Source organism: Ornithodoros turicata, chromosome 10, assembly GCF_037126465.1.
Source record: "Ornithodoros turicata isolate Travis chromosome 10, ASM3712646v1, whole genome shotgun sequence".
NCBI classification, from domain to species: domain Eukaryota; kingdom Metazoa; phylum Arthropoda; class Arachnida; order Ixodida; family Argasidae; genus Ornithodoros; species Ornithodoros turicata.
In genome coordinates, this window is record NC_088210.1 from 32,592,331 (window position 1) to 32,618,984 (window position 26,654).

Below are 26,654 nucleotides of genomic sequence, written 5' to 3' on the forward strand. Positions count from 1 at the left end.
CAACGCTTTTTTTTTTTTATTGCTGTCGTTTTTTACGTCGTTCCATAACTAACCGCGCAATATCTGCGTGTTTGACGTTACCTGTGTTTGTTTCTTCCGCGTTAGCACTACGTACCAACTGTGGCTATAAGTGAGAGACAGAGGGGGATTGGTATGCGCTCTGAGCCAACTTCACGACACCGACATCCATCTGGAAAGTTTGTTGGAAAACGTTGCAGAAACTTGAGACAGCATGGCCGATGGTAGAAGTTGAACCCTTGCACCAGCTCCCAGTCTTGTCCTACGACCTTGAAGGTACACGAACTCACATGACACGAAATTAAAGACTGCCGTGATGACTATTCTTTAGCCTTCCTGAGAATCTACAGCTGGGAGCCACATTGAAATGGTGTTTAGTCCAAACACTGTCATATAACCCGTCATTTCGTATTTCGTGCAGCAACGAACCATTGCTTCGGCAGCTCTGTCTTGCTAGTTGTCTACTTAAAATGGACGTAAGAATAAATCTGCTGCTCAAAGCCATGCAGACCCAGAGACCGACAACGTCCATAACTCAATAAAAAAGAAAAAAAGAAGCGCCGTATTTTTTTTTGTTTCTATATTGACGTGATTGTTGTCATTGCAGTATATTTTCTTTCTTCGAAGCCAGTACTATTGGAGGTCGACGGTTATAATGAGAGGAATGAATTAAAGCTTTAAGAGACGCGAATGGTATATAGCCAGCGTGCGTGTTCTCCCTTGCAAGGCGGCTTCGTCTCAAGAAAGGGAACAGTGCAGCGAAGTATGCTTCCCAGGAACGCAGGGAGGCGGCTCTGCGGCGCTGCAGCAAGCACAGCCGTACTTATTATCATTTTCTTGAAGATATAGAATATGAGCAAATTCGAATAAACAACTGTCATCATAAAATAAAGTTGTTGTTGTTGTTGTTTTAAAAAGAAACGGGCAGCGCTCATAGCTCTTTCATAACTCATAAGCAACGATAAAAAGCGGAAAATTATCTCGAGAAAGCAGACGACACGCCACTTTAAAGCAGACTAAATTAGTTCGGAGAAAAATGACGTAACCGCTCTGCTTAGACACATTTGCTGACAGCTTCTCACTCCACAGCTGCTGAGCTACGAAAGCAAATAAAAGCGCTGGCAAAAACATAATGTTGTCTGCTATAGAAATTCTAACGCGAACCCAAGGATGGCGCCACAGCGCCGAGACAGGCGTCTGCACCTGCTGCTTCCAGCAGTATAGTTCTCTATTCCCTAGCTCGACTCCCTAGCAATCAAATGGCCACGACGTGATTCGCTACTTCAACGCACGTGACACACACCGTTCACGTGACCGGGAAACAAAGAAATAACGCAAATTGGCTGGTCGAAAGCTGCGACAAAAACGAAAATGCAGCGTTACACAATCGTCCCTAGATTTTCCCTAGGGAACGGTGGGAAAAAGGCCGTCTGCAACGAAAACACGCTCGCAGACGGCAAGATGGCGACCGCCTCACCCGACGAGGGTCGAAGTCCCGGTGTCAACGTCACCCCCTCGCGTTCTCACGCAACGAGGACGTCAACGAACCAGGCGTCCAAGTCCGCGACGCCCTGAGCCCCAAAAAAAGCTGGACTCGCAGAAGATCATCTGCTATGGCTCGACGACGCAACAGCGAAGTCTTGTGGTCTATGATGACGCGGGTCAAGTGCCCGCACGGGATGAGCGGCAGAAGATCGTCTGCTTGCAACGGGTCGGTGCCTTCTGGGAGACGACGTGGAAGCACGACCTTGTCACCGACGCGGGCGCGCGTGTACCTGGTGATCGCGGCGGTTGCACCCGGGTTGGCGTTCGGGGTGTTCGTTGAGGTCGGGAACGCGGCTGCTGCCGTTTCGGCAGGTGCAGTGGTACCGTCCTTGCTTGTGGCTGCTGTTGCATCGCTTTTGGCGGGTAAGCTTCTTTTTTCAAAGGGAGGGTTGTGGGATTTTCTATACGCTTTTCTCACGCAAACGTCACCGTGCTTTGCAGTCTCAAGAACCTTCACATGCTCACAAATATATATGCACAGGAGATTCCTAATTGCCAGTAGATTGTGCATAAATGCACCGCGACGATGTATATTCCCGAAATTTTACCGTAAAGGCAATGAAATTTTGTACTATTTCGAGCGCTGGTGTTTACGGTATACACACCCGACTGCAATCAATGTACAAGGGATCAAAATGTGCGGAGGAAATAAAATAGAGTAGTACTTTGATATCATCTCTAGTCTGTCGAAAAAAATCATGTTACACAAATACTTGCATATTGATTGGATGAAAACTGTGCGCTATCTCTTATTTCAATCGCCTGGCTGTCCATTGCTAAAAAATCGAAAATAAAGGTACGATCCATTACATATTGACTTCAATTTCAGCAACAATGAATTGCACCTGTAACTGTCACAAGTAATTCCTTGAAATGAACGATTCCTAATAACAGGTTGCGAAATGTATCTTCGTCAAATGCTGTCGTCTGTACAGGAGGAATTGCAGTAAAGCATGGTATCAATAATTGTACCAAACAGCAGGTACTCAAGCTGCGTAGTTTTGTTACTTTACAGTCCGTTCTTCTTTACAGCCAAGAAGTATTTCTTCAATCCGGTATTTGAAACTGGAATCAATAGTGCAGAGACAGATATTATGCAATATGAGTCGTGGTACATTTCATACGAAACTCTTCCTTATGACATTTATTCCTAATGTCACAGTACACTGATCTTCTGAAAACAATCTCAGTGAGGTACAAGCCTGATTTGTGTTTCGTTACTGTCAATATTGGTTCTATTTTGTAATACATCTCTACTGGATATCAAAATACAGTAAAACTTCGTTAATTCGACCCCCGATAATTCGGAAATTCGGATAATTCGGACTGCCCGCGCGGTCCCGGCAATCATGCATACAAAAGTATAGGAATGGACGCGTGTTAATTCGGAAGCATTTGCAGCGATATGTTATTTTGAAGCTGGCATCTTCCTATATTTTATCGCGCAATAACTATCCATCATAGGAAGATCAAACAAAGCCTACACGGATCTCCAGTTTTCCTAAATTCTATCAGACCCGTAAAGAAGAAAGTGCCGGCGCCCCACCGTTTTCTTTTCAACCAATCAATCAATCAAAACTGAAAGCTCAAGCGCAAACAGATGTCATTGGCCCTTCCCAGGGATAGTCTCACCAGGCTAGCCTTTATTTCCACTCTTAAAGAGAGAGACAGAGAGAGAGACAGGGGGGGGGGGGGGAACAGAACATCACGACACAGTTGGCTTGGCGGGAACTATATATGCGTACCTTATCTGACTTGTTATCTCCTCTCATTAGCTCGCCTCCACGATATTAACCAATCAGAAAGCAGGAGTACATCATTTTGGAAGTCGATTCGTGCTAAGGTATTACGTGGTGAAATTCTGTTTCCAGAGAAATTTGCGATCGGTTTTATACGGGGCGTTTTTTTTTTTTTTTTTTTTTTTTATCAACAGGGATTTTGCTTTAAAGCTATATGAGAGCGTCGTTGGTGCCGTTTTAGCTGCCGAGTTACACGGCAAGGCAGACATCCTCTGAAAGAGAGTATGTAACTACAAGATGGCTAATTATCTAAAATTCATTAAATAACTCTTGGGAAAAAAAAAGCGAGACTGCGGAATGGGGGACTCATGAAACTCTTGCAAATTCCTGAAATCCTCCTTAGTCATCTTGTAGTTACATACTCTCTTCTAAAGGAGTCTGGCAGTATATGTAACTCAACTGCAAAAACAACATCCATGATGCTCTCGTGGCCTTTTTTTTTCTTCAAAAAACATGTTGCGGGGAAAAAGGAACACCCTGTATATCTAAAAATAATAATAGATATAACTAATATAACTCGATCCGCAATTCATCAGGGTAACAGGCTCCAAGTTATTGTGGCGCGTGGCGCACGCTAGTTAATCTACATGTTTATTTATTTATTTATTTATTTACAATTACCCTATACCGCTCCACGTAAGTGGCATTGTGTAGGGGAGTGGGGGATAACAACTCAATGACGACACGATCACAACAATTCAATCATTCTGACACATACGTGCATAACTTTTCACAAAACAATGACACTTGAAGAAGAAACAAGGTCGCGCGGTAGAGTCTATTCCATTCTTCAACTGTTTTAGAAAGAAAAAAAAAGAGTTTTAGGAAAATGTGTTTGTAATGAAGCAGGTTGCTTATGAGATAGACTGTCATGCGCATTTTATTGCTTTTGCTACATTTTCACTTATATTTATATTTTATTCTTACCCAAGCAGCACAACATCTTGTTCCCAATGTTGGACCAATACTTGCAATGGCGGCCGAATATTGGACCAAGATTGGACCAATACTGGGCCAGTAGTGCCAATATTGGTCCAATCCTGGGCCAGTATTGCCAATATTGGTCCAATATTGGGCCAAGATGTTGTGCTGCTTGGGTATATTTTATTATTATCTTTATATTTATATGCTGTCTAGCATTCGTTTCAATGTGTTCATGATGATCGCGAGTACTAGAACTTTCCACACGAACGTTTGCACAATTCCTCCCGAAGTCGACCCAGGACGCACACCAAGCACCCCTCTGCGTTTCACTCCTTCCCTGTTGTCCTCTCTCCACACACGTGTGTTCGCTGCTCACGTTCGTATTTGCTGCGCGGTGCACGGAGATAACATTTTATGTGACAGAAGTCACCTAAAGATAAATACCGTTGACTCTGTATTTCATTGATACACTTATAGCGAAACAAACCGAAGAGAACCACCACGGCATTTCAAATTAACTCCACACACTACGACAGAGGAGATTCACACGGGATCAGCCAGCGGATTGGATTGGATTGGATTGGAAAATAAAAAGCAAAGGGAAACACAAAAGAGAAAGTACACAGTCGCTGCTTGCATGCGTTAGAGACACACAAACAGTGCGCCAGATGAAGCTTCCACTTGATTCTTTGCTTCTCCTACGTCTGCAATTCGAGTTGTTCTGTGACGCCATCTACTCCGCAGAGTGCTCTTTCGACAAAGCGACACATGCTGCAAACTAGAGGTAGAGCTCTGCAAACAACCTATTCAACACGAAAGTAAAACTGAACTTGATCCCAGCTGTTGTTCTGAGCGGGGGCGACATCGTCTGTGTTACTTTACATATGGCTTTTTTTATGTAGTCGTTTATTTTTTTATTTTTTTACATTTCATAATGCGGGCTAGAGTGCTTCCGACAGCTGTTGCCCTCTCTGTACCGAGTCTGTTTGGTAGTTTCGTTTTAGACGATGTGGGTGTTCGTGGGTATAGCGAGAAAAATAAAATTGGGTTGGATTGGATTGGATTGACTACGTGGCGCCAGGTTGCTCGCGACTTCCTGGGCCGACTCCGCACAGAACTTTGGCGACATTCTTGTGGAAAACGGGAATAACGGCAGACGGTTCCGGGATTCGAAATGATGTCACCGGGCTGTGTTTATATTTCTGTTTCGTTTTATTATTAGGTGTCTGCCGTTACATTGTTCGCCTGGTGACTGTTAATAGGTTAATGTTACTTGAACACCCTGCACTCTTAAAAGAGAACTTCACCACACAGCACTCTGAAGGTCAACCGTTGAACAGAATGAAACATTCATCAACCTCGACACGTGGAAAGCGCGAGGCGGCACACGCCTTTTTGTGACAACTAACGTAAGTGTAACACAAGTCTAACAAAAAGGAGTAGGCCTCCAGTTTTCCACAAATCATGGTAGAGAACGATGTAATTAAGGATTATGGTTGGCTAGCTGTGTGCTATGTGGTGAAGTTCTGTTTTAAGTGCGTGCAAACATGTATCAAAAATTTCAATGGCTTGTGGTTGTCCTTTCTACTGTGTTCCAGCCTCAGAAGATCAATTTCCATCGTGTTACAAAAGTAAATTGATATTAATTACAAGAAGCAATATTCCAGAATAAAGGCTTATCCTCGAATGCGTTCGTTTCGGAAAATGTGACTGCAGGCTGTTGCAGAGATGCGGCAATTACCCTTAAGTGGTCCTCTCAAACCTTTGGCCATGTTTCAAAAATATTTTTAGAAGCTGAAACAGAAACTGAAGAAACATTAGCACAAACGACGGATGCAGCTGTGTCTATCCTCATCGAATACTGCCTCGAGTTCAACCGGTCTTTCTAAGTGGAGGGCCTCCGAAATCACATTCCGGAAATTGTAGGTCGATACATACAGGGTGTTCAATATTAAGCTTTCACGAGCACTACGCAAACACACCGATGACAGGAAACCGGATGATAACTTTACGCTACTTGTGTAAAAAAACAGGTGCTGCTAATTATGTAGCACATGTTTCTTACTCAAGGAACAGAAAAAGTAGCACCAGTTTTCTTTTGTTCGCCTATTTATAAAGTGCTAGTGAAAGCTTAATTTTGAACACCCTGTATATGTTTGTACACCTCTACGCGTTGTTTACGCATTCTACATGCGACAGTTTTCGCATAAACGATATAAAAATCATTTGCCTCATACTAAAACAACGAAATGACTTCCCCTTTAAAGAAGTACAGAGGGCCACCAAAAAAAAAAAAAAGAAATCAGATTAAGACGTCTGATGAAAGTGTGTGTCTCATTTTACCGAATAGCGCGAAAGGTTTTGATGCGTGCAATTTGTTTCCCAGAAAAGAAAAAAAAATCACATAAACATGCTCCCACGTGATCACCCTTAACTCGCCACGCCGAGTATAACGAGGAGGAGAAGGTATGATGCTACGTCACCGATGACGTCACAGGGGCAGCTCGTTCTGATTCGCTGGTCAATGGGGGTCAGCGTCCTGTCCCTTTGCTGCCGTAAACTAGTTTTGCCACTGCTCCCGGAGAATTGGGAGTAGAAGGAGCAGCCGAATCATGACCGAGCCAGGAGCAATGCTTTTTCAGAGCACCGACACAGCCGCGTAGCAGACGACAGTGGAGTAGCAGACGACATTTCTCTGGACCAATCAGCGAGCGTGACCCCTGTAGCGTCAGCGCGAGGTCCCAGGCAGATCACAGGCTGGTACTGCTCTCCGCCGTTGCGCACGGTCGCTTTTTGCGGCGCACTTTAAATTCAATTTCCGCGATAATTATGACTCTATGGGGTGAATTAATTCTTACGGTGCATCTTACTGGCCTGCTTAGCAGTTTTATACAAAGAAAACAGGGTGTTAAAAATGACTTCTGTGCTGCTTTAAAACATTCGGCCATCCCTCTTCAGCAAATCCAAATTTACGTTTATACGACAGAAATCCACACAGAAAAAGCATTCACCCAGAAAAATGACCTGCCCCCCGTCTCAAATCCTGTCTCATCTAATGTCCAACATGTTACACGTGAAATCGCGCCCGTGAACATCACTTATGCTGATGTATACTACACATAATCCCGAGGCGTCACGCGACGTATCATGCATAGACCTCATCACGTGCCTCGGATTTCTTCTTTCTATTACTTCATTGGCCAACGAACGCTACTGTTTGCACGCCATTGGGCAGATGGAAATGACGTGGTATTGTCGTGGGATGAGCTCGACTGCTATTGTTGATTCGCAGATGATGTAATGTGTAGTCTGTCACAATGGGTGCTTGTATAACAGGTTCGTCGTTGTTGACGAAACACAAAAATAGCGGGTTATGTCGGTGGAACAACAACAACTTTATTTTTAAGATGATATATTAAAAAAAATGAAAGAGGGAGAGAGAGAGAGAACACAGAACATGGCAATACAGATGGCTTGGCGGCAATCACCGCGAACTATATATCTTATCTGACACGTTATCTCGTCTCATTATTTTGCCATTTGAAATTAAAAATGTGACGCATATTTTGATGACTACTTGAGGGATAGGTGATGTTTAGGGGTTGGCTATATACACGTGCTAAATATTTACAAGTACAAAATGTTTAGTTGAGCAGGTTCTAGGTCGCCGTCAGAAGTTCCTGCACAGCATTGCAGATGCATTCCGGCGTTTTTACAACTTACATAGAACTCGTTCGTGGTAGAGTCCGAGCCGAACCTGACAGACACAGTTGATGAAAACTTTCGATACAGCACAGAAATCAGATCTATCAGATCTGAACCAACACTTCTTTTTCTTTTTTTTTTGTCGTGTTTGACCTCGTGTATACGCGAAACAAAAACGGCAGTGCTCAAAAAATGCCAACGCCCACGGGTCTGGCTTCATTTTTAAGTATGAGCGAGTATAACAAAAGGTAGAAACGTAAAAAGGGTTTTTAAAAAAATGCAGAAGGCAAGTAACCAGACGCTGAAATAACCCTAAGATTCGTAGGGAACGTGCCGTCGTACCAACATAGCGTGAGTCTCCGAACTTGCACTCTACCGGCAGCTCAAAGAAAGTATGAAAGGATGAAGAAAACCCTATCGTCTGCAATCTTCTCTTCCTTAGCTTCCGCCGGAAGCTCGCTTCAGGAAACTTGTAGCAGACGGCAGTCTTTCATTGTCCGTTTTCTTCCTTCGTACGATTAGGCATTGTTGTTGAAGAGCGGAAAGCAAAATGTGAATATTGACATATCGGTATGTGAAACTTCATTTAATTTTGATGCATTGAAACTCTGCAAGACTGCCTATACGTTCAGAGAACGAGGAACACTTTAAGTTGCGCCATTTCGCTTCAGTGGCATTAAGATCGCAGTGTAACAGGAAGTTTCCTTATGTTTTGTTGACTTAATATTTTGTCTACTATGTTCTATTCTATTATCCATTTTATGTGTTTGCTTGTTGATGTTGTTTTGCAGTGATGACCAGTTGTTAACTACAATGAGGTAGTTTATCAACTACTTGCAGAAATGCAGTGGCGACTACTAGTTATCAACTACTTGCAGAAATGTAGTGGCAACTACTAGTTAAACTACTATTTCGAGTAGTTAACTACAGTAGTTAGGTTACTGCAGGCGCCAACTGCTTCCGATTTTGCCGCAAGCTTTACGGCACCATTGTGCTCCCGACTTTTACCTTGAGCTACTTGTTTGATGAGAACGGAGGTGCAGAGCAATTGTGCCGTGCATGCGTACTAAAGCTTCACTTTTATCGCTGCCTGTGATTCACATTTAGGTGTCCGAGAACACCATAGAATGGGATTGGTGTTGATGGACAACGTTAATAAGTAGTTATAGATGTAGTTAAAATACATTGCAGTAGTTACAGTAGTAAGTTTTAACTACCTCCCCTGAAAAGTAGTTGAACTACTACTAGTTAAACTCCTCCATCGCGAAGTAGTTATAGTTAAACTACTGTAGAAGTAGTTAGTGGCCATCACTGATATTTTGTTTTTGTTTTTTGTAAAAATGGAATTAAGCAAACATCATAACATTGTACCGTTAGTTTTAACAGATCACATTTCTGTGTTTTTTGTTGTTGTTGTTGTTGTTATTTCGTATTAGCGCCGCGAAGCAACTGTGGCTATGAGCGGCGTACAGATGTGGAGAGATGGAGAGAGGACAGCAGGAAAGAGTGAGAGAGAGGGGGAAACCATTTCTGCGAAAATTCGCAATTTTTTTACCTCTGTCATCTTTCGTACTGCAGACACAAGTAGCCCTGCACACGACAAGTAGCAAACGCCAAGTACAGAAAGCACACCATCGGTCGGTATGGCTCTGCACTCTAAGAAAAAAAGGAGTAAAACGGGGAGTAATTGCAGCTTCTACTCCCCTAGTCTGCAATTACTCCCCATTTTAGTCCCCTAACCCAACATTTAGTCCCGACATTTACTCCCCAGGACTGCAAATTGTCACTAAACTTCGCGAATGATCTCCTGAATGCGACAGTCTACGTAAATATGTGCCCTTGGTCAATTTGAACGACATAAGGCTGTATAACTCAGACAATGTAGCAATTTTCCAGCCACACAGAGTAAGAAACAGTTAGCGCATCTTTCTTCGCAAATTGTGCCCTAGTATGGCGCGAGATTTTATATCACTCGATATATCGCGGTTGACGGTTTGCTTCAAAGTATTTTCATGCATGCGCACCAATTATGTACTGGGACTCTTACAACAGCGCGTGAAATGCGGTCTTCACTCTGTGACATTCATTTACTCCCGTGCATTTACTCCCGAAAGGGACTATTTTTTGTGGCAATGCAATTACTCCCCAAGAGGAGTAAAATTACTCCCTTTTTTCTTAGAGTGCCATGGAGCGATATCTGCGAGAGCTCGCTAAAATTGATAAAAGAGAAATATTGCAATGAATTTCGAGACGAACTACACGTTCGTCATTCACATATTTAAGGCGTGAGTTCATTACGCGCTTGAACTCCTCGACCATAGACCATTCAGCTTGTCCAAAGTACTTGGCCCATGGAGCTCCCCTGAACATCAGTGCCGGGCTCGTCGCTCCCTTTTCGTTTTCATGCAGGCCACTGGACTCCTTGAAGAGCTCTAAACAGAACTCCGACCTGTCGTTGCTTCATTCTCACCATAATTCATCCTTTCATATTAACCACTGTGAAATGGGGTAGTGTCCTGTGGCTACCACGGGGAAACATCCCATGTCATCATCACTTCTTCATTTATTGTTGTTGTTGTTGTCATTACGCGCGTAACCCACGAACTTCTGCGAGCAACAAAAAAACGAACTTGCAGCGGCACATTGAGTATATAGTTTGGGACAGTGTTATAGAGCGCGTGTTCAAACCTCGCAGAAAAGCATCCGTTTCGCGTATATATCTACAATTCCTCGACCGACTCGTATTTCCAGCTCACGCAGTTATTCCAGCAAATGATCAACAACAGCTGCACCCTGCGGAGACTTCATACGTATAGCTTGGGTGAGACAGCATGAACACCTGTTTCCAATAATGTTGCATAGCGCTCGCTGTTTCGTCCGCGGAGAACTAACCCTTGTGTGTATATAACTTGTTACGGACATAGGTCGTATTATTTTGTCTCATATGTATTACGATCTATCTCCTCTCTTCGAGCGGTGGGAGCAAAAAGCAACGAATCCTTACATTTGACGCAAGATACCAAGAAAAATATCGAATCATATACAGACACCACCGGATGTGCTGTCTGAGGTTCTCTTTTCTTCTTTCTTTTTCTTTTTTCTGTCTTCTTCTTCTTCTTTTTTTTTTAAAGATTTTCCAGACCGATGTGGACACGTATACAGTTCTTTCTGAACTGTGCCCGCAGGACGCATGTTATCCTCCCCTGTCCTCCCTCGATATATGACGTCACAGCAATCAATCAATCAATTGCTTCACCGTGCTATAGCACGGACCAATGCAGAAGCAGCGAAGGCGGACACCCAATTGGATTCATTAGCATATACGTCCGAAACGAAGTTTTCTCCCTGACGTCCACATGTTATCCTTCCATGTCATCCTTCTTTGACCGTTTGTTAGTCTGTCGGCACAGTGCCCCACTGAAGTCGGCCCAGGACGTCCAGGACAACAACTTTTTCCTTGCCGAACAGCAAACCGACGTCCCGTTTTGTTCACCTTTCCAAAACATTTCACCTCTTCTCCCTGTTGAGTTGCTCCCGCATCGGTGATTTCCGATCACAGCGTCCATCAATGCGAAAGCGCTAAGCCTAATCGAGCAGACGACGGCCTCTTCCAGTGACACCGGCAACGTCAGTCCCTTATCTCCGGTGCTCTGGCGCGTCCAGCGATAAAAAGAGGAAGATATTAAGAGAAGGGAGGATAACCTTCGAGTACATATTGGACGCGAAAGAGACATTCAGCGATCAATGCTCGGTATCGACGCAGTTGATGGAATTCCGCAATCTCGAATATTTCACCGGAAGATCCACGTAAAGTATGCGGGAGACGGACAGCCCCTATAGTTTTCGAAGCGGTGTATATTTCTAGTTTAGATTTGCTTTCCGCGTTTAAACGAAATATTTCAGACATTCGGGAGCCTGCCACACCACGCTCGTGTTTTCCTTTTTTTTTTTTTTTTTCATCCTTAATTACAGTTTAAAAGCGGAAACTTTGCCGACATTGCTCCAACCTTCGAAGATTGTAGGTTGAGCTCTCGAAGACTGCGGAATTTCTCTGTGTTTGTTCGTGTGTAGGTCAGATACTCACATCGTCGAATTTTAACGAAAGGAAAGAAAATGCAGGGTTTCTTCTGGTCTTAATTTTTGTAAGAGTTTAAACATCAAATTGTACGATAATTTACGTTAATTTATGTCAGAGACGTTGTTTTGTAGCTATTAAAGTATCGTAAAATATCATCATTATTGAGAAGATACAACGCTGCTTCACTTATTTCCTTACATCGAACAACTTTTTTTTGCTACTTTATGCCAAATTACGCGAGACATCCCTTTATTTAGCGAGGCTATTTTCAATTATTATTGAAATAACAGATTCGCATGCGGTCATTTAGTACGTGGCCATCCCACCTGAACACTTTGGCAAATGACGAGGAAACGATATCTACGTACCTATACTGGTTATATACACAAGAAGACACAACTTCAGGCTGGCGGAGCTAGAGAATCAACGTTGCGCCATTTCACGGCACAATGTTTTATCGATTACGCCGAAAATGTCTATCCCCCCCCCCCCCCCCCCAGAGCGCTACGAAGCCATTTCACGCCCAAAGTGCGATATAAATCACGAAAAAAGGCAACCATGCAGAGAGGGAGGGCACAGTAAGACTCGAGCACCAAATTAGAACACATTCCTCGACCTTTCCTCGAAATATTTGGCAGCGAGTTAATTGCCGTTAAATATCGCGCTAACAGGGACCAGCCGTCGATATAGCTATAAGGTCGAAAGATTAATCTGGCTTCGAGAGTAAAGAATGAAAATACATACATGGAAGCAAAAAAAGTCGGAAAGGCAATAGCCTGGCTCCTTCCGTTGCCTGTCGTTAATTTTCTCTCCCTGACGTATTGGCCATGTCTTTTTGGCAATGTAATCAGCGTGTCCAGCGTGTTAAGTGGCTAACAACCATTACTTTAATTAGCTTTATTAAGCTCGTAAAGAGCAGTAAGGTTGTTGAATAATACAGAGTCGTTTCTTCTCATTTCGTTATGCAGTGGTAGTTGAGAATGTATGTCCCTTTTATTAGAAGTGTTTCCATTCAAAGGGGTGTAAGTTTAGTATAGATACACCCCTTTTTACACCCCGAGAATGGCAAGACGATGTCGGCGCTGTTTGATTTTTTTTTTCTCTAACGAATTTAAGTTGAAATGCCCTAAATGCAGTGATAAATGTTATCGGATACAGGTGACAACTTTATAGGCTCAGTAACTGCGGGTTTTAAAATGTCTGAATTGTACCTGACCACGCGTTAATGCTTTCAATGCACGAACTACGACAGACGTCACCTTTACTTTTGCCATGGTATCTCAATACTTTTCACAATATTAGATGATAGATTAGAGGTGATTAGATGATTCGTGATATTAGAGTTGAAACCACTCCACTCTGCACTTCAAAACTGCCTCGCTTCGAAATTACGTACGTCGTAGTTCCTATAGTAGTTCGTAGTTCGTGCTACCTATAGTGTACATATTATGCTACTTTACGATAACTGCGTTTTATCATTAACGTTTCGTAATAAATTATATCCGGCCGTGTTCTATATTAAGTTTATTAGTAGAGTTCAGAAAAATATACGAATTCCTCGTGGAATTCGTGAACCTTTTTCCCAACCAAGTGTACACGATGAGCAGAGCGTACGCAACATTACTGTTCAATGTAATCATCTGAATGTCAGCCAACCTGAAAATATCAAGATGTGACTGCTCAAGATTTATGACATTCAGATAGCGCAAGATTATTCGACAGGATTTCCACCAAAGTATCTTCGTTTTTATGATAGTCATACGTTGGTTTGTGGTTGGTAAAATAACAAGGGGAGGTCATACGTAGTATTAGGCGTCTGCGAAAGCGTATATATATAGTATTTATGAATACTGGCAGCCACAGACCCCAGCGGCGAAGGGCGCTCCCTATTGGTCGGCAAAAAAAGGGATCAAAGGAGTAAACACGCGCCCGGGAAACCTGTCTAAAACAGAGCACCCCCGTCGTGTTGTGTTGTACAGCAAACTCTCACTTTCACAACGTGTGCCTGTGAAGTGACTCTATATAAGGATACTGGGCTGACACGGACCTTCGCAACCAATGCACTGCTCTCGGTTAGCGATGAGAACAATACGCGACAGATTGTGTAATTACGCCATAACAACACTAGACAATGAGCTTCGAGGGCGCAGGGAGAGACACTAAGCCCATTTTCATCGAACTAAACGGCGCTCGTTGCATTTCCATACCGACACGCGAAAATGGCCCCATTTTGGCCTCGCGGGTCAAATTGGTAATTTCCTGCTATGTCCGATGAATCTGTTATCCGGCCTGCTGACAAAATGATTGGCTGGCATCTTTCTATTGGTGTTTTCCTTCCCGTCTGTCTGTCTGTCTGTGTGTGTGTTTATTATATACCTGTTTGCGTTTTCCTTTCTGTATGTGTGTGCGCGTGTGTTTTATTGTATACCTTGTGTTTTCCTTTTTTTTTTTTTCAAATTTCACTTTAGGTACCAGGCTAGCTTTATAGGATCAACCACCTCGTAGGTCCGTCCATGGCTAGGGCCACGTGACTCCACACGTGATCTCAAGACTGCGTTAACAGTACGCTTAAATTGCGTAACCCTCACGGTAACAACGCAAAAAAAAAAAAAGATTAAACGATTTGCACGAAACACTAAAAGGTTTTCGATAAAAAATTCACCGCCGACAAATTAGCCATACGAAACTAGTACACTTAAATTCTTAAACGTCTTTGGCACAATGTCCAAAGACGCAGCCAATACTTTTTTTTATTTATTTTTGAAATTATTTCCTTATACCATGCCCCATATACAATACAATACATAAGTAGATTGTTAGAGTACAGAATGAGAAATGAAGCTCAGTATGTCCGCGCAATAAATACGGCTATGTGGAACAAAAACTTACGCTTTCACTAGGCGAGAACTTGCACCGATGTCCAAATAAGGCAATCGGCGAAAGAGCTACATAGCAAAAGGAACCACGCTCCTTGGCTAACTGTTGCAGAACACGGGAATACGCGGTGCTTGCCAAGAGAATCGCTGGTACGGACGGACGGATGGGACACGCAGTTATCCTCTTCATAGCCTTTCCGTGTTTTCACGCGGAGGAAATCCTCACGGAAGGTCCTAATGTAAGGAAAAGCGAAAACACTGCTCACAGAGCGCAAGTTCCGTCCCATCACACACACGGTGCCAGCATTCACACGGCGCCATTCAGAGCAGACGACACTTGGCAGACGACACCGTCAGCGTCCTTTCCTGTCGTCTGCTACGGAATATAGACACGACGTTGTGCGCTCGCGCTCACGTACGTGACAGCAGGAAGCTATGACTGTTTTCTTTCTGTTCTTTTATTTTTTTTATTTTCCGCTGTATTCTGGGTAATGTCCTTTGTGTGAATACACGGTTTCCTACATGTTCCCTAGACCGTATTCATACGCGCTGCGAAGCAAGCGGCATCTAGTGGACATGATGGAAAGTAGCCTCAGCCTGGTAGCACAGAAGTCCGCGGATAGACCTAATGTTGAATTCCAATGGCAGATTCGGAGCGCTTCCAGAGCAAGTTTTGTTGCTCTGCCGAGAGCAAAGTCTGTTCCATTGACAGATTGGGAACAGTTCTGGAGTCTTCCAATGGGAGCTTGGGAGCGGCTTTCGAGCCACGGTCGCTCCAGGGAGCAACCCAGACTGATCCGCCAAAATAGGCAGATTCAACCGGAACTCTACGTGACGTGTCACTTGTCGCTCGTGCTTCCTATTTCCTGTCTCTGCTTCGGTAACATGGCCGCTTCCCGACGCGTCCTCGCCGTGACTAGTATTTCGCGTGGTACGTTAGCAAATTTCTTTCTTGAAGAAAGCAATAAGCCAGACATCACCAGGGCAACGTTAGGAGATTAGGAGAACCTTGATGTTGCTAAACATGGCGTTGTATGGGAACATGAGTACAATCCGTCTCTGGCCGCCATCCACCAAGGAAGATTGGCCAGGGCTAAACTCCAAGTTGTGCGCAAGTGTTCCAGTCGCAGATTCGGATCACTTGCTCTAGGCCAGATCAGGCCGCTCCACTGCGGAGTGTGCCACTTGCTCCGACTCTGCCATTGGAATTCAACATAAGAAACCCCGGACCACAGGACTTGGGGGAACATGCGATCATTTTTACCAAAGAAGAAGAAGAAAAGAAAAAGGGAGAAAAAAAATTGCTCACGTAACGCTATTTCCAGTCCTTCCAAAGGTCCACACTCGGCGAAGAGCGCCTCTTATTAAATCCCGCTTCGTCAAACAACCTACCTCAAAGACGATGTCGAAACTCCGAACACTTATCCCATCAAACAGTGATCTAGACAGATTGGCCTTTCCTCTTTCTTTCTTTTGGCGTTACAGGGGACTGAAGGTGTCAGACCAGCTTTTGTTTCGGGGATTAGAGCACCCGTTTTTGAAGAGCCCTGATGGCAAAGGATTACGAAACTGCAGGGAGAAAGCGGTACAGGGCTCCCGCATGAATCAAGAAAAGAGATAATTTCTAACTCAAACGTCGCCATATCAGCACTGGACAGCTGTTTCGGCCTTAATGGGCCATCGTCAGCAGTGCGCAGGTGTAGGCAGCAGCGTCGGAAGGCTACGTAGAACGTGTAGTCCCTCGGTCAGGGTGAGAGCCTCACCAATTGAAAGAGAGGTGGCCGTGCTCCCAGGAAAGTCCTGACTTGAGGCAGCATTTGCTTACTACCGTAATGCGCACGCTGCGTTTTATTAGTCAGCGCCGCGAAGCAACAGGGGTTATGATCGGTGGGAAAGAGGGAAGTGGGAGTTAACGGGAGGGAATAGTAGGGGTTCTGGGGCCGACTTCAATGGGAGCTATGCCGACGTCCGCCCGGAATATCTGCCGAGGAAATACATCTGACACTGTGCTGTTGCTGTTGTTCGAGTTCTGGGCGTGCGAAGTGAACGTCATCCTATTTTTCTTTGCGGGCCCTCAAAGCGCATGGATAATCTAGTCTAAGGCTCTCTAACGCCTTGGAAGAGCATTCACTTTCTCGCTTTCAGTGAGCAGTGTCCGCCGCCAACGCCCTCTAGGTCTGCTCGATGCATGCTTGACATGACGTAGTCATTAGGAGCGTGGTCAAACACAGCCGCGCTCTTATAGACAATAGTCACGGAAGCGACACGTTCTGACTGCCATCGATACATATTTCGTCGATACGTCGATATGCACCGACACATAATTGCGCCCGCGCGCACATGTGTGCACGGCCGGGTGCGCTTATATCCAGTAGCAGTAAAAGTAGAAGCGCTTGCGGAAAACCGCGGATGCGGATACACCTATTGCAACTCAAGCGGATGCGGATACTGTCAATCATCCTCAGGGTTCAAATCCTACCACCCGCTGTGCTGTCTGTTTTTTGTTTTGTCTTCTCGGTTTCCAGGCAGCTATTCCAGACGAATGTTGGCGCAGTTCCCCAAGAAGTCGGCCCAGGTCGCGCACTAACCTCGCTCACTCCCCCGCTCCTCCTTGCTGTTCTCTCTGCATCCGTCGACGTCTATAGCCACAGTTGGTTCGCGGCGCTAACATCGGTTAAAAAAATAGCTCCGACCAAGCACCAACTATGCTAATCTAGCAAGAACCATCGCAGACGTAGAATTTGCTCTATCCTAATGAAAAAAAAAAAAAAGAACGTTTCCGTTTCTAATACCAATGAAAAAAAAAAGTGGAGGCATACAAACTTCTATTCATCTGGCAGAAGAACGATAACAATATATATATATATATATTTTTATTCTGCTAGCGAACAGCATATTTCATGCGAGAAATTGAGCTCAATGACTCTGCCGCTGTTCTCCAAGCAAAAGTACCGCCCATAGATTACCTTATCACCCGAACGGCCTTTTTTTTTTTATCACTTTCCCAACTGTTTCCTTCTCCTTTTATTACACCCCTGTTATTTGACTTTCTTTTTACACGCGCCGTTCCTAGAAGCTTTCATCGTCCAATCGGCATCTAGAGGCTTGCCTCGAAGTTTTGTTACGATCGAGAATAAGGGCTAAAAATAATAAGCGTTGGTGCGAGGAGAGAGAGAGAGAAAGAGAGGTACGAGAGGGCAAATGTAATACTGGGTGAGTTCGCGACAGCCAAGATTGGGGGGCATTATATGAAAGTGCTACCGAGCACGAGGAAACGGTGGAGAATTAAAGAAAAAAGCGGTGTTGGTCCGGTGTCAAACTTGATCAAAAAAGGGCACCAGGATAAGATGGATTGTTTACTGAAGCGACGAGATGTTTGAAGGACCGAGAGAGAGAAAGAGAGAGAGAGAGAGAAAATAAGGTTGTGAGTGGGATTAAAGGGGGCAGTCCACGATACCTCGGCAAAACTCGCTCGAGTGAGAACAAAGCGGGGGGGGGGGGGGGGGGGGGCAGTGGTTCGCCCCGTCATCAAATGAAGACTATATAGGCAACATCGCAAAACGCGCTCAGCCGCAAGATTGTTCGGAATGCGTCTAGCGAATGCTGCTGCTCGACGCGCGGTTATGTTGTCGTCGAAAATGACCAACGCGAATTCGGCGTTAAAGGCGCCGAAATAGCAGCCGCGGCACGCGCTGCAATATTCAACACATTCCGCGAGAGACCACATTCCTCGGGGGGAAATCGATATCGAAACATCATCCAAACTGTTTCGCCCTCCCGAAGCCCCTGATATTATAAACCAGTCAAAAGTTTTCGTGTACAAACTGTAACGTGCGGGGGGAAACAAGTAGCGGAAGCTCTTTGGCTGCACGTGGTGTAGGTGTTTATAAGTGCTCCAACGTAGCCATACCAGCAGTACTAAACTAACTAAATTAACTAAAAGTCGCGTCCTGTGATACAGATTTTAATTCCAATTCATTTAGTGCTAGTTATTGATTGAGTTGCGTAGTTTCTGATTTGAATTATTTCCTTACGTCCGCGCTATTCATTTAATAAGAAACTGAATAATTAAATTTGTGTCACGTTGGAACAAAGCATATACAACTTCGCTTCCCTATTGTGCTCGAAATTCCCTACAGCACTTAGTAAGAAAGTCCCCGCAATATGATAATGTGGGAAATTGGAGCAGTTGGAGCACTTATAAACATGTACCGTGCAGGAATGCTTGAGGTATGAAAAACGTAGCGGATGTTACTGTTGCCAGCACAGCTCGTGGAAAGCCACTGTTATTAACGCAATTCCTTTATTTAAAGGGACGGTAGCATCCGGAAACCCATCTATGAAACCGATATCACTATGTCCGGCATCGGTCGACAATCTACTTGGCTAATTTTTTCGTCCGAAAAGTGCTTAGATATTAAATAAACGAATTTTAAAGATCACCGGTGCTCCCGAAGCTGCGGAGGCTCGAGCGACAACGAGATCAGCATGACGTCACTCCCTAACAGAAGGAGCGAGAGGGCCTCACTCAGAGAGGAGAAAGGCACCGTCCAGACGCACGCACCGACGCGGCATCCCTTTTCGCGACGCCGTGCTCTGATTGGTGGTGTAGGGAATGACGTTTAAGCCTTTTTCCAGAGAGGGAATTCCGGCATACTCTCAACATCCGCCGTCTGCTCTTGTCATGTATTCCATCGAAGAGCAGTCAAACAGCGCCATTATTTCGCGTGGGATTTTCGATACCGGGGTCAGTGGTCAACGAGGACTAAAAGTACACCATAGTTTCGAAATAGTCTGGAACCGATGCGACCTTATGGCTGCTCCACTATCAACAACGGGGAATGACATTACGCTGCGGGTGAGTCAAGGTCTACTGCGCTATCCCCTCCAAATAAATGAACGAGAAGAACTATCTTTCCCCGCTAACTACTTCCATCAGGGACCGAAGACGAATGATGGAGAGTCTCCTATCCCGACAGCACCAATCTCGGAGGATATAACCAGTAGATGGGGGGGGGGGGTTAAGTTCCCAGCTACGAAAGCAGTAGATGAGAAGGGCGGAAGTAGTGCCCGGTATAGGTCAGCACGGGCAAGGAATCAAGATGACTTCGAGATCGATAGCTCGGCGTCCCAAATCGATTTGGTGCGTCCGATGAGGCTAACTGTCGGTTCCCACACGGGAGGCGTGTTGCCCTTCGGGGTATATATATAGATATATGATGGCGCCAAATGTTTTGTTTTTTTCAAGCAATACCTTCCCGTTACACAGTTAACGAGGAGAAGAGTAGAGAGTCAAGCTTTGATCTTTATTCCGTCTTAGCGCCGCGAAGCAACTGTTGCTGTAAGAGGGGTGTACTAAAGCAGCACGACATCTTTGCCCAATATTGGTCCAATATTGGCAATAGGGGGCCAATATTGGTCCAATCTTGGTCCAGTATTGGGCCGGTACTGCGAATATTGGTCCAATATTGGCAAGAGGGCCAACCCTGGTCCAATATTGGGCCGGTATTGCGAATATTGGTTCAATATTGGCAATAGAGGGCCAATATTGGTCCAATATTGGGCCAGTATTGCGAATATTGGTCCAATATTGGGCTGGTATTGCGAATATTGGTTCAATATTGGTAATAGAGGGCCAATATTGGTCCAATCTTGGTCCAATCCTGGTCCAATATTGGGCCGGTATTGCGAATATTGGGTCAAGATGTTGTGCTGCTTGGGTACGCACGCGGAATGATGAAGAATTGAATGAGTGAGAGACATTGGGGGAGGGGGGGCGTTATGTGGAGATGCAAAATTGTGAAGCGCTGAACAAATCATGGTGTAACATGGATATATTGAGATTCAGTGGCGTAGCCGGGAGGGAGGGAGGGAGGGAGAGAGAGAGAGACTTCAAATACCGCTGGGTGCATGGTTGCCAAGGTCATGCTGAAGACTGGGAGGTGGTGGGCTCGAATCCTACCACCGGCTGTGCTGTCTCAGGTTTTCCCTGGGTTTTTCGGCAGGATTATATTACTTCTTTTAATTACCCACATTTAATTATGTATACGTTTATTGTATATGGTGCATTTACCGGGTCAAGAGATTGGAAGTCGGATGACAAGCAGGAAAAACAGCAACAGATGATGATGATGATGATAATAATAAGCTAGCGCTTATTAAGCGTTAAACTACGTATACAGGTGTAATAGGAAGTTAACGACTATATCTGCATTAGATGCTCCGTCATCTTCAGTACAAAGGAGATACCTCGTACGTTTAGTTACTTTATTACGTACTATTTTATAGTAATCACAATTACCGTGACCAGAAGCAGGTTCCCGCTTGCAAAACGGTCAGAAAATGAAGCAACGGTGCCTTTGCTTAATTGCTAGCTCGCTAACAGGGGGCGTGCACGCGGACATTAGACCCGAGTACGCGGACAACTCAGAACAACACATTTGCATGTACTACCACGCCATCCCCAAAGTTCTTAGACTACACCTTCCTGATTAACCAGAAAGTTTCTTCGCAGCTTGGAACAAAAGAACTCTCCTTTGTATTCCTTCAACACAAAAGGATTCCTTTTTTTATCTCCTTGTCTTTTTGAACTTTTTCTAAGGTGGTGCGCCTGCAGTTATCGATTCCTGCTCGAACCTGTGAAAGGACGGTAGCTTCATTTGGAATACCTCGTTTGCACGTGATGCAAACGCGGGAATCGAAACTCTCCGAACAGGTCGTGTTTCGACGGAGCGCCCTTCCAAGTGTTTTAGTGATATGGACTCTTGCCCAGAGTACGATTCCGAGCCTACGTGGTGGCACCTATAAGCGACGGGAGGAATTAAATGTGTCACCTAGCTGCGTTTATGCGAGGGCGACATAAGTCGACTTAACCGAATAAGTCGACCTATCGTCTGTACGTAAACTGGTTTATGTCGACTTAAAATAGAAGTCGCCCCAGTAAAGATAAGTACGATAAGACCGATTCGGAAAGGGGGGCTCCCTTTCACACTTAGGGAGTCTTTGGCCCGTACCGCGTATCAAAATCGGACTCAGAGAACTGTGCTCCGATTGGCCGACAGTGATACAGAGTCGGGATCGGAAGACGCTTACGATTCTCTAAAACTCTCTATTGTTGAGCGGAGCGTCGGCTTGCCAGTGTGGCTGCATGTGAGTCGTGGGGATCGTTCATCCTTAGCCGACTTCACGGTGTGTACTGCGCCGACATCTGTTTTTCCTCGTCTGAGGAAAAGGCAGGGAAGACAGCACAGTGTGATGGATAGTGACGTTGATGTTGAATGGGGGGAGGGCATAATGTTGATGTCGAATGGTAAACTATGATTTTGATGGATCGTTATGTCCATATCGTATGATGATCTGTGGCTAAGACCCACCATAATGTGACGATGAATGATTAGAAGAGTGATGAAACAACAGTTGGGCTGCTTGGTATTACATCCATTCCATCAGGAAAACGGCAGCAAAAAAAAAAAAAAAAACACGACACGGCAAAAGTGACTAGTCTTGTGTTTTTTGCCGTTGCCCTCCAGATGGACTAGATGGACTGTATGGCCTAGCTCTGTGTTTCCAACACGAGACTTTCTATTTGCACATGCCCCTGCAACCTCCTTTGCTGTGACCACAGGATGCCATTTCAAAACTTTCCATTCTTCCACCAGGCCTATGTCTGATCGAGCTGGTGACGTCCCAGAAGCCCTGTCCAGACTCCTTGTACTCGTGCCTCTACCAATGGGCCGGAGAGGCAGCTGCGTTCACCGTCGGGTGGCTATCCCTGCTCCACCAAGGCGCCGCGGTCGCTGCCGTCGCTCGCCTACAGAGCGCCACCATCGACTCCTTGGCCGGCGGAGCTCTGGCTACCCTATGGCAACAGGCCCTCGGTTCGCCCTGGGATCCTCTAGCCCTGGCGCTAGGCTTAGCCGCTGCCCTAGCGGCGGCGGCTCCCCTGGGAAAAGCGCTAACGTCCGGCAGAGACTCCAGCTGGCTCGGAGGTGTTCTCATAGCTGTGTCGGCGGCGGCTGCATTGTTCTTCGTCACGATGGGTTCAGTGGGTGCAACGGCGCCGCCGGGAAATTCGTGGAGTCTTGCCATGCTGATGTTCAGCGATAGCGCGCCTACAGGGGTATGTACCCCTGTACTGTATGTACCCCTATGTACCCCTTTCGCTAAAGAGGTACGATACGTCCTGACGCCCGTAAAAAAAATGATGTTTTCTGGGAAGGTTTTCGAGGTCATGCCATAAAAGGGGTTTAGCTATACAATGCCATCACGTTTCGCCTTAGATGTACGATGTAGAAGGAGTAAAGCAGCAATAAAATAAGCTTATTTTGCTCCCTGACTAAGGCGTCGTATACGGAGCCATATACACGTCTCTGGCATTCCTTCCACGGAAGCAGTCGCGTGAAAAGTCGACTGCCATAAAACAGGCGCGCTTTAACACTTCTGCGATTCGCAATTATAACTTGTGCGCTTCTTCCTGTTTTTTTTTTTTCTTCTTTTTCTTCTTGTTGTCCCGTGCTAGGATGGCGAAGCAATGAACAGAGTACAGACGTAGAGAGGACAGCAGGAAGGACAGAAGGACAGTGGGGTTAGTGTACGTCCTTGGGCGAATTCAGGAGTAGCTGCGCGACATCCCGCTGGAAAAACCTGCCGGACGACCCAGGGAAAAGCTCACTATAAGTTGCACGGGGCGTTAATAATGAAGACACGCGGAATATTCCTGGCGTGGCATGGCAAGAGCAGAGAACATGGGCGCTTCCAAGTCATCTTGCCGCAATCCGTTTCTGGCGACGGCAAGACTATCATGTTTTTGGACGCAGCAGCGTTAGAGATACTGTCACCTTGTTAGTATCTCTGTAAACTACCATCTTGTCCGTGAATGCGACAATGACAATGCAGATATCGCCACAATATTGGGACAGTTTGCATTGCCTAGAGAAGTACGAAACCACAGCCACGGCGCCATCGATTTCCGTTGACGTCTTCGATGAAATACAAGCGTAAAGTACGGCTGCGGCGTTATGGTTTCCGTACACTGAACCGAATGTTCATCGAAGGAACAAAAACCAGGGAAGACCTCAGACAGCAAAGCCGGTGGTAGGCGGTGAAGGACATTTGTCCAGGAAGCGGAGAAAGTGATGTTCTGAGGCTGGAACACAGAAGGTAGGGTAACACACAAAGCCTCAAGCGCCTAAGAACAATGAAATATCGTGTTCGACAGATGCCGCTTGCGTTGCCCCGTCGTATGAATGTGTGTGAGAGTGAGTGAGAAAACATGTGAGAGTGAATATGTGTGGAATGAGTGAGGGGGGGGGGGTTCCCCCTCAAATGGTGCACCCTTGGAAGTCTTTGGGGAGGTGTGTTAGCTCAACATGTGTGTTCGAGTCCTGCAGCTGGCTAACCTTTTCAGTGACTTCCTTCTTTCATTGAAGCGGAGAAGTTTGAGAGCTATTATAGTTAGTTACCATTTAGCGAGGTACCTCTAAAACCAACTAGATTAGAAGGCATGTGCATTGAGGAAACTACAGCGCCTTGCTGTTCCTACAGCGAAGGGACACCACAATGCAAGACTGTGGGCCAATGAGTCATCGGCTTTCTCTTTAGACGGTTAGTGATGGCATAGACTTCAAAAGACATTGTAACTTCAGAGGCGTTGACCATGTAGTGCTCGGCTACAGGGACATCGTATGCTTGCGGGATCCGATTTGCATTGCAAAATAAGTCGGTGCAGTAGGCGTCTATTTGTCGCTCCAAAATGACATGGTCTCTATAATCTAGTAGGGCGTGCCATAACACTACCATGCCCAGGGAGTCATGCCTGAATGTATTTGTCTTTGTTGTCCCACAGCTCCTGTCGGGTGCCGCCTTGTGCATGTATGCCTTCATCGGTCCCCACAGTGCTGTGCAGCGCGCTCCGGACAGTCCACAGCCAGCCCGAGACCTTCCACTCGCCGTGGGCGTCAGCACAGCGCTCACCTTCCTGCTCACTTTCGCCATGGCCGTTGTGGCTACCCTGCAGTCCCGCCACGACACAGCGCGTCCACTGGCCGCTATGCTCGCCTCCTGCTCCACGGACTGGGCGGGCACCGTCATGGCGGCTGCCACGATAGTAGGCCTAGCGACGTTAGCCTTGTACGGCTTGTTTCCACTCGGCGGTGCAGTCCGATCACTCGCTGCCGACGGATTGCTCTTCCGCAGCCTCGCGCGTGTGTCAGAGCGCACCGGAACGCCGGTCGGGTCCATACTGGCGTCCGGGGTCCTCGCTTCAGTCGCCGCTCTTGTCGGACACATTCCAAGGCTGTTAGGCCTAATGGCGGCCGGTCCGCTAGTTCTCAATACGATTGTGTGTTTCGCAGTCCTCGTGACGAGGTATCATCCGCCCAGCAGAACACTGTACGGACTGTTGAGTGCTGGCGTGGAGAAGAAGACATCGAAGGTCCAGGTGAGATATTATGAGAGCTCGCATGCGCTGCACGCCATACGTGTTACAAGTGCTGATCTGCATCGCGGTTGATGAGTGAGAAGCAATGTCTTGTGTCTGTTGTTCACTGTGGTTGGCAAGAACTGTCGTTAGTTCCGGACGCCGGAAACTATAAAAATATAGGGGTTCGTATTAAGAGTTCTTCTAGGGCACCTACCTATATAGGTTGGGACTGTAGCGAAAATGCAATACCTTCTAGGTGTGTTGTCTCCTATGAACGCGACCATGGACTTGACACGGGGTGCTAGACACAATGTTGATTAAGATGGCTGAGTGGGCCTGTTGGTACATAGCTAGACGAAGAAACTGGAGCTGTAAGGACAGCGGTATAAGGAACGGTTGTAAGGTATAACGCAGTAAGGACAACGACAAAAATATCTTCTTGTAGCGGAGCAGCCGGTCCCGTGTACTCGTGTCCTTTCTGTCCGTTGTCCTTACAGCTTCAGATTCTTCACATAGTGCTAGACGCATCAGGGCTGTCGTTGTGGTTAACGGTACTAGACAACGCTTGGTCGACAGCAAGCTCCGAGCTCTATGATATCCACATTTCAGGAGAGTTCCAGGACCGTATCGGAAGATGCCAGTTCAGAGCTATCTTCCTCATCCGACGACGACGACGACGAAGACATCGACTCTATCGTCCGAGACTACAAGGAGAGACTCCGCGTCGCTGCGCTCACGGACATGGACGGCGGCGTGCTCAAAGATCCCACAAGCGTCACAGCGAGGCGCGCAGATCTGGCCGTAATGGGACTGCTCGTAACACTCGTTCTGTTAGCAACGACCATGGAAGTAGGTTCTAGAACTGTGGCCAGTGCTTCCCACCTTGGCTGTGCAATCGTGTCGACGGTCAGCGCAGTAGCCGTCGGAGCTCTTCTGGTTGTGTTGTCCAGGTTACCGCAGGGGACTGGCATGGGGACGGGGTACACATTCCGGGTACCCATGGTGCCATGGTTGCCTGCTATTGGGGCCTTCCTCAACGTGTGTTTATTGGTGGACCTGCTTGTGTCCACCTGGACTGTCTTCCTAGGATGGCTCGTACTGGGTGAGTTGTCGTGCTTTCCTTCTTTGTACGATCCGCAGAAGATCGCTGTAGGTTGAGTTAAAACTATGCGTTTTCATCGTCTATGCGTTTATGCGTGCAGTCATCAGGAGCCGCTCCGTCCACCGTCCCTTGGGATGCATTATAGGGGGTGACATCGATGCTAGGGAAACGAGAGTGAATAGACCTC

At 46.0% G+C, this 26,654-nt stretch overlaps 1 protein-coding gene across 1 annotated transcript in view; it reads left to right on the forward strand.

The window, feature by feature from the left end:
* The first annotated feature begins 1,448 nt into the window (after positions 1-1,448).
* The window catches only part of LOC135369942 (high affinity cationic amino acid transporter 1-like), a 32,146-nt gene continuing 6,940 nt past the window's right edge, over positions 1,449-26,654 (forward strand). Inside the window, exons 1-4 of the mRNA XM_064603549.1 lie at positions 1,449-1,926; positions 22,604-23,064; positions 24,790-25,383; positions 25,975-26,467. Coding sequence (XP_064459619.1) covers positions 1,632-1,926; positions 22,604-23,064; positions 24,790-25,383; positions 25,975-26,467 — 1,843 coding nt within the window. The 5' untranslated portion in view covers positions 1,449-1,631. The remainder of the gene's footprint in view (positions 1,927-22,603; positions 23,065-24,789; positions 25,384-25,974; positions 26,468-26,654) is intronic.